At 46.4% G+C, this 11,939-nt stretch overlaps 1 protein-coding gene across 2 annotated transcripts; it reads right to left on the bottom strand.

Moving 5' to 3' along the window:
• Positions 1-837: 837 nt before the first annotated feature.
• Positions 838-11,603, bottom strand: LOC122385974 (tRNA-splicing endonuclease subunit Sen54-like). Of its 2 annotated transcripts, none has more exons than XM_043374729.1 (7): positions 11,188-11,603; positions 8,391-8,561; positions 6,501-6,648; positions 4,911-5,085; positions 4,008-4,597; positions 2,894-3,129; positions 838-1,731 (listed from the first exon to the last, which is right to left on the bottom strand). In XM_043374729.1, exons 1-7 carry the CDS (start codon positions 11,208-11,210, stop codon positions 1,578-1,580), a joined length of 1,497 nt encoding a protein of 498 aa, XP_043230664.1. In that variant the 5' UTR covers positions 11,211-11,603; the 3' UTR covers positions 838-1,577. The 2 variants fall into 2 exon arrangements, with proteins under 2 accessions (XP_043230664.1, XP_043230665.1); XM_043374730.1 differs by having other exon boundaries at positions 4,008-4,213; positions 11,188-11,460.
• Positions 11,604-11,939: the final 336 nt, after the last annotated feature.

Here is an 11,939-nt window from a genome sequence, read left to right as displayed (position 1 = left end):
GGCTCTCCTTCAGCCATGGAGTTGTGACCATGAATTTGAACGAAGACCCACGACTGAGGGGCTAGCCAGCCCGGCAATATCCATTAGAGGTCATTGATCTATGCCCACGAAGACGGCGGCACGGGCATCCCCCATTCCGTGACAGTACTTCCACGTGATGCTGGCTTTGTGCTGAATTCCGGTGTGTTCATAGGCGAACTTTCGTGCTCAGAGAACCAAATACGGCCATAGAACAAGAACTTATCCATTAACAATGGATGAAAACCGCAATGTCGAAACAAATTACCGGAATGATGATAACGGATTCGCACAAAACAAGAGTAAGAACGGCTTAGAGCTGTCAGACCAGTGTTTCCTCAACCCAAAGTACAATAGCGGACTAGTAACTGAATTTCATTTTCTTTTCATGATCCCTTTTGCTCCCAACGAATACCGGTCAGCGTCTTATATGGTCGGATTACAAGCACCCTGTAGAAAAAGGGCAAAAGAGAATTCGCAGGTAAATAATCAGCATATGAACAAACGCCCATAGTTTTCTTAAAACGTGGCTTCGTTCGAATGAGCTACACGAATTGTCTTTTGTTCGTCAGGGGTCAGAAGAAGTCAATAGTTTAAAATGGCAACAATATTTGGCGAGAGGTGCGGCATGGTATGCTACAATTTATTGCTTTAATATTATATAGCATATGTTCGTTGTTAGTTAGTTAGTTATGCAGCTGCCAGCTACCGCAAAAAGATGGACTAGTTATACTGTTGGGTTGGACTATTCAACTGACAGAAATGCACAATGCACATTGCATACATATCTACGCCATCTATTCATATGCAAACAAAAAATTAAATGTACAAACCCTGTATTTTGCAAGTAGGTAGAATCGATGCTTCGATCAACCACGCACTAGACCTTTGAATCTCCCTGAACACCCACTAATTATCACAGAGTATCACAATGTGACTGGCACTATGTGAATCAAGTTCAAGTACTAACCAATATTTAGCAACGAAGATGATTGGCGCTGCTCGCTCTTGCTATTCCGTGCGCTTTTATATAAAAAAAATACATCACAGCCAAACAAGTCGAAAACAGGGACGTGGTGCGGTGCAAGATGTCAGATGTTGTGTCACTGAATGCGATTCCCCTGTCGGCGTTTCTACTAGGCAATTGGCTGCACCATCGTGATGCAATTCTCAGCCGTCATGAGCCCAAAAAGGTGTGCCCAAACCAAAGTACCACCAAACTAACCGAAGTCAAATGCTTCCTTATCTCCTATTCTTCACGAATCCACCCGGTGATTCCAAAATAACAAAAAGGCGCAAATAACGAGAAAAACAATCCAGCGTATCTCCCAGAAAACCATTTCCACAGCTGATCACACCATCTGAGGAAACCAGCGCCATACAAGCTGCATTACTGCTATCAGCTGGACAAGAGATCTGCCACGTCGGACACAGCAGTATCAGAATAACTCCGGTAAGAACCGTGTGCTACGTGGCCGGTAAGCATCATGTGTCATCTGACCGGCAACCAGTGTTTTATCTGGTCGGTAAGCACCGTGTGTTACCTGTCCAGCGCGGTTTCAGAGCGACTGGTCCAGTACAGACGAGTCCACGGGCAGCCGACCCGTCACCACCGTATAGAGCGCCGGCGGACCCACGTCGGCCAGAACGGCCGCACACAGGGGCACTCTGTCCGTCGGCACGGCAGATATCTCGGCCACTCGGTCTTCCGGCCTGTCAAACAGGAACAGAGACATAAATTAGATATTGTTGATTATGTGCATCAGATGTTTACATCTCTGTTATTCAACATACTTGTGGTAAAATCAGGTCAGACAACACGCCATAAAGCCAATAGCCCAGCTGTCTAATTCTAGCCATGATCAGACTGGTGGAAAAATCAAGCCACGTAGCTTAACAATAATGCAGTCTATAAGCCGTCCGAGACAACAACATATTTTTTTTTACATAAGTAAGCAAGGAAACATTCCATATAATAAGCCAACAGTTTTGCTCCAACGCGAATCAGTCATGGTAAAATCGGGCCGCGTAGCACGCAATTACTGTAATCAATAAGACAGTCGATTCGTCCTTACGCAGTACAACATTCCACCTAACAAAACACGTGTAACAAAATGTCGATTATGTTACGGAATAGATTGGTCACGTTCAAAGAAGGACCCGCCGCATAACTGCGTGCCCTGGCTTCAGAATTAGAAAGCATTACATAAGCACATACACACACAGACAGACTGACAGACAGACAGACAGACACAGAACCTTGAAAAACACCCGGACATGCTGTAGATAGCCCAAGTCGAAAGCAAGGCGCTACCATCAGACGATAACAGAAACTTTAAAACAGCAAGCCGCATCACCGTGTGATAATCGCGATGCTATATGCCCGTTAGTGATAACTTTCACCCGCCAGCTCGAGTCCGGTATAGCCCTAAATTGCAAGGTAATAATGGAACTGTTCACAAGCGCGGCTAGTGAACTTGGTAAATGCAGCGCATCCTTCAAATGGGATCAGTGCAGCCAGCACAAGTCCAAACCAGGCTCATGGTAGAGTACAAGTTTTACTGACAGTTATGTAATTTTTCACCGAGTGAGGATAAGTAAGTCAGACCATTCTCAATTTTCTTCTATGTATGCTTCAGTCAAGCTTACAGCGGCTTATGTGTAATAGCCCATCAAATTTGAAAAAAAATCGGAGGCTTTCTTACGCAAGCAACTCAACTTCAATACGTACCACCGCAAGTAGTTACAAGGACGAACAAAACATGACCTAAACCTCCCGAAACTGCACCTTCACAGCACGAAAAGATATATAACCACACCTCGTTCCGTCACCAAAAGACCGGCGCGGCTTGCCGTGTATTTCCGGCCTCCTTACCTGACGATGAACACCCGAAATTCCGGGAGCGGGGGCGCCGACTTCCGGAACGGAGCGTCCGACGGATACACGTCATAGACGGGCTCCGGGCCCGGAGCCGGGGGTGGGGGAGGCGGGGCCAGCTGCAGCCGGGCCAACAGCTCGGCCGGGGAGCCCCTCCAGCCGGGAGGCACCAGCGACTCGGAGGGTTCCTCCGCGGACGCTGGTGTTTTTGGCGATGCCGCCAGTTCCGCGGCCTGCAGGCAAAGGACAGTCGTAAGCGTTTCGTTCAGGGACTCCAGAGCCTCTGGGGAAGAGTCGACCCCAGAAGAGTCACATCTACAGCCGACAGCCATCAGCCGAGCATCAGAACATTTATCGTAATTATCCCATGGAACTTGAGGTCGAACGAATATTGTTTTTATGGTAATTAAAAGGTATCTTGACATGATAACAAAACATATATTATCAATGCAGAAACTATAGCGATTTTCCTTCCAACACATTTCAAGAAAACTACAGTACTTCTGTTGCATCCGAATACAAACTCTAAAAATGCTTCCCATAATACATAAAAACGTGAATGTCACTGGCTCGATGACAAACATTTACCGAGGCCGCATGCAAAATCCTAATACTAGTAGAACGGAACTTATAGCACAATGGCTCACTTATTAGAAATCAAAGTCAACAAACCACAAAACTTCTTCGTGGCGATATAACTGACTCAAATATGGTAACGGTGAACGGAACAATGGCAATTTATGCCAAGAATCAGCTTCACAAACCGCAGTTTCCATAAATTGTACACAATTGATATTAGGTAAGCGGCAAGCGGATCAGCGAAACAAAGCAAGACAAGATTACTTTAAACTCGTAGCTAACCGTAGTATACTACTGACAAAGGTACTGACGATTCAACACATTTTCGGATCACAACAGGGCAGGGCTGGTAGCTAGGGTTGGCCTTAAGGAGAGCTAGGACTGATGCTGGGATTCTGGTTGGCATTATTGGCGTCTGGACTAGGTTGTTCACCGGTTCTGCAGTCTGCTCTGCATGCCACCTTGAAATCCAACACGGTATTCGTCTCCCCGCTATTGTGACCCCATCCGCCCGGCCTTTACCCGCACCCACCTTTTGTTTGAACTCTGCCCAGTTGCGGACGGGCGTGCCGATCACCGGCAGACAGCTTGGATACCGGTCCCCTGGTCTGTTCTTCTTGGAAAGCTCTAACAGACGGCCGCGCCGCGCTGCAGCCAGGTCAAAGGTGTACCAGTGGTTCCGCGGCTGCACACCAGGCGGCAGCAGCTCCGCCGGCGGCGCTCGCAGCATATAAGAGTCTGCGAAGATCGGTACGTGGGGGAACAGACAGCGTTCAGCGCTGAAGTCGAGTCTCTTGAGCGCCAATAGAGTACTATTTTCCCTTGTCGGTGAGGGAGGAGCTCTCTGCTGATGCTCGGGGGTGACCACCGCTGCCGGACTATCGCCGATTTCCATGGCAGTTGCTCCTGTGTGGTCCCCGCCAGTAAGGTCCATTCCATCCACCATTACACTGTCCAGCCTGTTCTCCGGAGCCGTGGCCGCTGAGGGCGGGTCACTGCTCTCTGCATCAGCTCTCGGCTGCTTCGGCTCCGGGGTGACCGCTCCGCTCGAGCTGCCACGCTGATGGCGCTTCGAGCTGCGATTGGCGGTATACTGATCGAGCCGGATTTTACGTTCGTAATCTGGAACAGCGCAGCAAAACAGCGATGACTCAATGAAAAAAATGTGGATGACAGCTATTGTGAGTAGCTAGTAAAAATGATTAAAATCGCTGAAGAAAACACACGATTGAGCACCAGGTAAACTCCGATAAACGCAATCATTGCATGATAGGCGAATCAACAATGGGGGCTTTCGCAACACAAAAGGCCGTCCTAGTGGCATTAGGAAAAATGTTTGGTCGCCTGCCATGTAGCTGCTGACTATAAGCAGCGTTCGCTGGCACGGGTACGAGCCGGGCCGGCCTGCGGTGACCGCCACCGTCCGTCGCCTTACCGGTGGCTCGGTTTTGCCGCGTGCTGGAGCCGTGTCGCACTGGCCGGTACCCAAGACGGGTCAGGTGCGCATACAGACGGTACTGCCGCTCTCTGTCGGGGTCTGAGGAGAGGACGCGAGCGCGAACCTCCTGTAGACTGCACGGCTGGCCGTCAGAGGTCATCTGGATCACTCCCTGGGGTAAAAAAAAAGAGACGGGAATTGGAGTTAGACGGGGTCGGTTTATATAGCAGATGTGGGGGATTCAGTACCATCTCCAATAGAGCCTGTTTTACACATCCAGCCTGTCCTACCTTCACTTTAAAAGAACACTCCTATAACAGACATTGTTTGTTCTCAGAACACTCGCCCAACCTCTCTCGATAAACTCTCATTCTCTATACCCCCAGACCATCTGGCAAGAACAGACATCAGACAGAAAAAAAAAGAAACGAAAAGTGCCATGAGGCTCGCAAACTGTACAGTCCACAGCAGAAGTAATGTTGGGTTTCAGTCATGGGTATGTTCTGCTTCTGAAGCTTAGGAACGATTAGCCAGACTACAGTGAAACTTTGAATGTAGCTTATATGTATCGTCACCCTTGCAGCTGCAACTTTAGCTATTGACATCTTCTTTCCGGTCACTCCGCATTAAACAATCGCCAGTCAAAGCCAACCGTTGAGATTGGTAAAACCCTACATTACTTTAGCGGTGGGCTGTACCTCAACAACACCTGCTCGTGTATAACGCAATATCAGGGAGCGCAGGTATGTGCCTTGGCGCAAAAATATAGGCGCGCCTACTCAAACATGTCAGATGCTTTGCACTGACCACTTCGCCATTGCTAAGGAGTGGTGAAGCTGGCTAAAAATGCTCAGCGAAACTAAGCGATGGGCGCAGAGGTTCGGGTCGAGCCCTGTCCGGCCTTTCCCGGTGAAAGTAGTCAGTGACCAGCGAGGACCGTTTGACCTTGAACCTCCTGTGCCTATGAGGGCCCCTGTCTAGTGGCGCACTGGGGTTGGCATGGCACACGCGACTGGCCGGAACAGCCACAAATGTGGACAACAATCGCAGGTAGCCCGGGGACCAGGACAATGCGGGCAATGACGCACCACGCGGTACCAGGCCGTGCCGCAAATTCTGCCCCCAAACACCCGATCAGCAGTTGACAGATTCGACAATGCGAGAGGTTCTTTGAGATTGTTTGGAAAGCGTGTCGGAATGCAGCCCGCTCGTACAAAAATCCGATCAGAGTGGAGCTACTTTGGGAGAAACGGCGCATTCGTGTTTACTAAGAAAACAGGTGAACTTAAATGGCATGGAATCGATGAAAGTACATATGCTCTCCCTTCCACGCAAACCCACAAACCACAGAGGATAAAATTGGAACATTTCCCATACGCGGCCACAGATGAAGAGCATGATAAGGACGACGTAACTAAGTGCAACAGTCGTTATTCGACAACCGGAATCATTTATTTAGCCAGGGTAGAGTTCAAATATCAATTTGACTAGCAAGCCAAATATTTAGTTACCGGGCTCCTTATAGTCACACAAGCAAAGGCCAGAACTTCCCGACATAATCAAGCGTCAGCATTAGGATCATCTTACCATTTCACAGAGCATCACGGCCTCCTCCCAGCGGAGGAATTTGCGTCGCTGCTCCTCGTAGCCCATGTACTGCCAGAACTTCCCCGGGACAGCGCTCAGCTCTGCTCTGTCCTCATCCCGGAGCCAGGCGGCCGTCACCAGCTCTGACCTGGGTCAACAGAGGTCAGCACAGGTCAGATGAGGTCACAGGACACACTGACAACTGAACTGGAACTACAGGGGTCGGCACAGGTCAGCAGCAGAGGACACTAGAAGTCAGGGCGGAACATATGTGAAAAAGAAATATTTGTACTTTCTACTTTCTAGACATACCGATAAGCCGATAACGATGCACTATCTAGCGGTCAATGCATGTTAGAAGTACCAAGTCGATGACAGGTGGTCGCTACACCATGATTTCTAGCACACATAGCCTTTCACTGACGCACACTGACAGAACGGATCGGCATTCAGTTTGAGTCATTTGCACGCACCAATTTCCTCACCACGTCAACATATTCAACCGGTGATTGCAGTGATTGTTGTGCAAGCAAGCCTATTATTACATTTGGATCCTCTCTAGTTAGCATCCATGTTTGCTTAGCTGTGTAACTGGTTTTAGCTGGCCCAAAGTCCCGACGCTGTCCCGTGAAATGTCCCCGCAAGGAGCGAAGCAACCGGTTGCATATTTTCGGTGGTACATATGGCACAGGCGTCCAAGCCGGAATTAGGAAAAGTGATTAACTTGTTGATAACGGCGGGCGGTGCCATGTTCTCCTGAATCTTAACGGTGATCATCGCCATCAGGTTACAGTGACTCACGTGGTGTCCAGCTGTCGCGTCGCGGCGGCTCAGTCCCGGCACAGTGGGCTGGATACCGTTCAAATATGGCTAACAGAGCACCATCATTGGTATACTTCATAACGTTTTATCATGCGAATCCGAAGGAAAAGTCGGCGCAAATTTATCCCACCTTAAACTGCAACAAGTACATTCAGCGGTGCCCTTTCTAAAAACGGTTCAGTTTTCCGCTATGGCAGACACAATCTAAATAGGATGCATTACTTTTAAAAAATGCCGCTAGTCATGACCTGACTGGCAGACCGCGGATATGATGCTCATGCAATGGCGGACATGCTCCGCTCATCGTCCCCCCAGCGGTATCCCGTGTCCGGGGGTAGATCCTGGTGGTTGCATGCCCACTAACAGCTCCGCTAGGCGATAACAGCCCTACATGCCACTCGGCGCATTCCGCGAGCATCCGTGTGACGAGTGTGTCCCAGTGTCGACATGGTTCATACACGCGCGCTAATCCACGTCATTTTGCGAAGTCACAATATGGCATGACTGGGAGGACAGGAGGCAACAATACATTGTTCAAACTTATAACTATAGGTTCCAATTTTATAATAAAACGATTTTAAGTATCATGAGTGATAGACGGGTCGCAAAAAGGTCTTCTTTTACAGGCCGCTCCCTGGCCGCTTTGAACAGCATGAGAACTATACCTAGTTAGTAGTTAGCACTTTAGATATGGTGCTCATTCCAAATCGTTATTTTAGGCATTATTCATTTTTCCATTAGTAGCTCAACAGCTGCAGCTCCTGACTCATCAACAAACAATGACAAAAAAATGCTTACATGATAAATCAAATGACTTCAAAAAACGTGAAGAAAGGACCGATGATGCACAAATTGTATCACAGAACTGGCCTAAAGGAAGCATTTCAGAAGATGACAATTTAGTGACAATTAAATCGTTAAAAATATTGGCATGAAACTTAACCAAAGTTTAGGTATCTAATGAAACAAAACCAACTCATCAGTAAAACCCATGAAGGCACCAACACTGGCAGCAGCCCCAAAACAATGTCATTACCAGATATGCAGAGCCTGCCTTCAAACACTAACCGTTTGACGACCAGCGGCTCGGCCAGCAGGCTGAAGAGCTCCTCTGTTCTGGCCCGCTCCTGCTCGGCAGCCAGCCAGCCGTCCTCTGGTGGGGGCGTCTCGCTCCACTTCTCTCCCGACTCTGGCAGGCTGCGGGACCCGCCCTGAGCCATCCGCAGCAGCACCTCTGGGCTGGCGGTGGAGACAGGGATCTCTGTGGTAATCCTGGTCAGTCATAAACAGAGGAGCTGGCTGAAAAATGTGCATCAGATTTAATGGGAGAGTGATGACAAAAGCAATAGCCAATAACTGCAAGTTAATCTCTAGTTGTTAAGTTTTCTCTTTTTTAAGTGTTGAATATGTTGATAATACACACCTTTGCCTTAACTGTTCAAATAACTTCTTAACCCGGCCAGGCCCCGGGGGTTATCCCACCCACCGGAGCCCGGGGGAGGGGTCGTCCCTCGTCTAAATTCGTAAATAAGGGAGTCACGGAAACAAAAGTAGTACCAAACGAAAGGTCCCTACGAGACGATTCTAAACCACTTAAAATGTTTGACCTCAGGTCCATTTTCAAGGTCAGATGTCAAGGTTAAAGGTAAAAGCCGGCAAATGTGTAGCGATCTTAAAGTGCCCATTCTACATAGAGGACAGCGGAATCCATACAACCGACTTAAAATGGGTGTGAAACGAAAGAAGAGAAACAGGGGATTCCCAAAATCCAAAAATGAAAGGTCAAGGTCAAGGTCATGCTCAAAAGTGACCTCAAACTTTTCACTTTTCGAAAATCTTGCGTAATAAATTCTAAGGTGTTTTGAAATGTTTTGAGGCTTATCCGGTACCTATTGGTGCTTCATCTTACGATACCAGGCTGCTCTAAGTTCAAGGTCACGGAAAATTATCCTTTCTAGAGGCTATTTCACTAATTCCAGTTAGTAATAATAATTAAGAAAAAAAATTATCCAGAGGCTCCAAATGAATGTTTCGAGGAAAACAAATGTCATTTTCGTGATCAGCGGCTACGAATCCATCAGAATAGACCTCTTATGTGTCAAGGTCAATCACAGGTCATTCGAGGTCACATGAGGTCAACACAAAACTTGACCTATTCTAAGCAAAATATATATCATTCGACGCGGATTGACGAGGCGAGTGCGTTGGTACCATTTGCGGAGCTTTAAGATTATTTTTTGTTGAAATTAATTGTAAAAAACTAAAACAACAGACTCAGGGTCATTGACCTGACCTCCGACCTCAGTTAGGTCAAACGCTACACAACCATGCTCGAGATTTGTCTTTATCTCAAACTATTTTGGCAGCTATTTGAAGTTCACGTCTGTGACGCCGAAATTTGCCGTGCAGGGGTCTAGCAAAATTGACCCTGTGATGTCATCAAGGGACCTAGGTCTAAAATTTTTGCTTCGGAAGATGCGGAATTGATGGGAGAAAAGGTACTGAAAGTTTCACTTTCCTATTCCTAAGCGTTCGGGAGCTATCGCAAATATTCCCCGGGGGGGAGGGGGCTGGCCAAAACGCCCCCTGGGCCCGCGAGCGTTTATGACTGGAATCAGGCATCAGCTTCTTCATATCAGATTTCACATAAATGGACAAATGGACATAAATGGACATGCCAAAACTCAACATACTTACCACCAAATTCCACTTATATAGGGTTTCCCTGCATTTCCTTACCATTATCATAGCCCATGGCAACATAACACCATTTATCATTTACCATATGCCAGTTATGTAATAGAAGGGTTGAAATTACACCAAAATAGAGCAAAATTTATAAGAAAGGTTGTAGGTGGGTAGGTTGCCCATTAGTAGGATGTAGGCATAGATAAACAGGTTTTAGGTATGTCATAGGTTAGAAGGTTGTAGGTCTGTGGGCACGTTAGGTCAGGTTGGAGTAAGTTTTGGTCCTCAGGAGACTTTATATAAATTTTATCATCACATGAAAATTTGTGGTGTTTTTGTCGCTCTTCTTGAGTTAAAATTCTGCAATGCTTCATAGTTTCTTGTGCAAACATTGAGACAGCATCATTGTGTTAGTGCATGCACATATCAAGGGAGGGATATTAAAGCTTAATTTATCATGACATCAAAAATAATCATCCATTTGAGCAGTTCTGGCATTTGTTCAGAAAAAGGTCTGATCGTCAGTTGTGGCACAGTTGCTACAAATATGCAACAGCAGAAATTGTAGCTTGTAGATTGTGTTTTTAGGGCCTTGGTAGGTTGAAACTTGGTTGGTTGTAGGTTGGTTGGTAGGTTATGGGCTGGTAGGTTGTAGGACATAGAGGTTGTCGGTTGGTAGGGCATAGACTGTAGGTTAGTAGGAAGGTAAGGTTAGGCCAGGTAAGATTTTTTGTATTTGCACCACAAGTAAGGATCATATTTAGATTCAGGATGTCAAATAATCTAGAAATATGCCAAATATATGCTTGAGATTTTTAATTAGCATTTACCTCCTTTTCAATTTAGTTCCCACGTAATCGGTTTGGTATATACTGAAATAGGTAGTCATAAAGCAGGCGTCACACTTGTTTTTTGCAGCCAGGCGCTATGCCTAGAGATGCTTTAAAAGCAAACTAAACCAAACCTGACCAAACTTGACCTAACCTTACCAACAACCTACAACCTATACCCTAAAACCTACGATCTAACATACAGCACCTGTCCTCGGTTTGGTTGCAAAAACAATTGTGATGCCGGCTTTACTGCTACCAAGAAATGGATTCAGAAAGCATAAAATATTCATTTTGATAGGTAAGGGTTTGTATGGTCACCTTGATTTGATTGCTACTATCCTCACCTTGCGATGACGTCTTCATCCATTTCAATTTTAGATATTTAACACCTGAATGTTTTGACTCAATGACTCACTGGCCACGGCATAATCACTTTTCAGTCCAAATTTATTCAGATTATTGCTTCTGATGATGTTAGGAAAAGCCCACACAATGTGCCCGTAGATGACTATATCAGTTAGAATTATTTTTCATATGAATCATTAATTATTTGATAATTATTTGAAAATGAAGAAAAATGAAATCACCACGCGGCTACACTCTGCAATGTTTGTATGGATTTGCACATTTAGGATACTATTGTTCTACTATTCTAAATGGAAGCAAATGATTTCAAGTTGCCAGGCAACCGTGAGGAAATCGCCAGCCAAACAAAAATACTGGCTAATGATTGGTCTATTTTTGCTCGTTCGACTTATTTACAAGCTAAAGAACAAGAATACTTTGTCAGCAAATGTCTCATATGAACTGTTTATGTAGCAGTTCTAGAAGATTTTCAAATAAAGGTAAGCATTCAAACATTTCAGTTTTTAAAGTATTCCGTGAACAGTGAGACATGAGACAATTTTTTCATCAAATGTTACTGTGGTCTGTGCATATGATTAAGGCGATAGCCGATAAAGGCATGTTTATTGCGCAGAGTCATCAGCCCCTTCCATCGCTGCGCTGCTCCCGCGGCAGTGCCCGTTCCTCAATCTTCCGTGGCACTGCCCCCCCATATCTAGGTAACCGAGAGCTCGCACCTGTATCCCTGACC

Source organism: Amphibalanus amphitrite, unplaced genomic scaffold, assembly GCF_019059575.1.
Source record: "Amphibalanus amphitrite isolate SeventyFive unplaced genomic scaffold, NRLGWU_Aamphi_draft 000236F_arrow, whole genome shotgun sequence".
NCBI lineage: Eukaryota > Metazoa > Arthropoda > Thecostraca > Balanomorpha > Balanidae > Amphibalanus > Amphibalanus amphitrite.
This window is presented reverse-complemented; position numbering and strand designations above follow the sequence as displayed.

Coding starts and splice junctions, on each gene's coding strand:
- LOC122385974 (XM_043374729.1), bottom strand. CDS start 11,210: ATGGATGAAGACGTCATCGCAAG. Junction 8,562..11,187: donor GATGAAGACGTCATCGCAAG/GTGAGGATAGTA, acceptor CTCCACCGCCAG/CCCAGAGGTGCTGCTGCGGA. Junction 6,649..8,390: donor GAGCCGCTGGTCGTCAAACG/GTTAGTGTTTGA, acceptor CTGTTGACCCAG/GTCAGAGCTGGTGACGGCCG.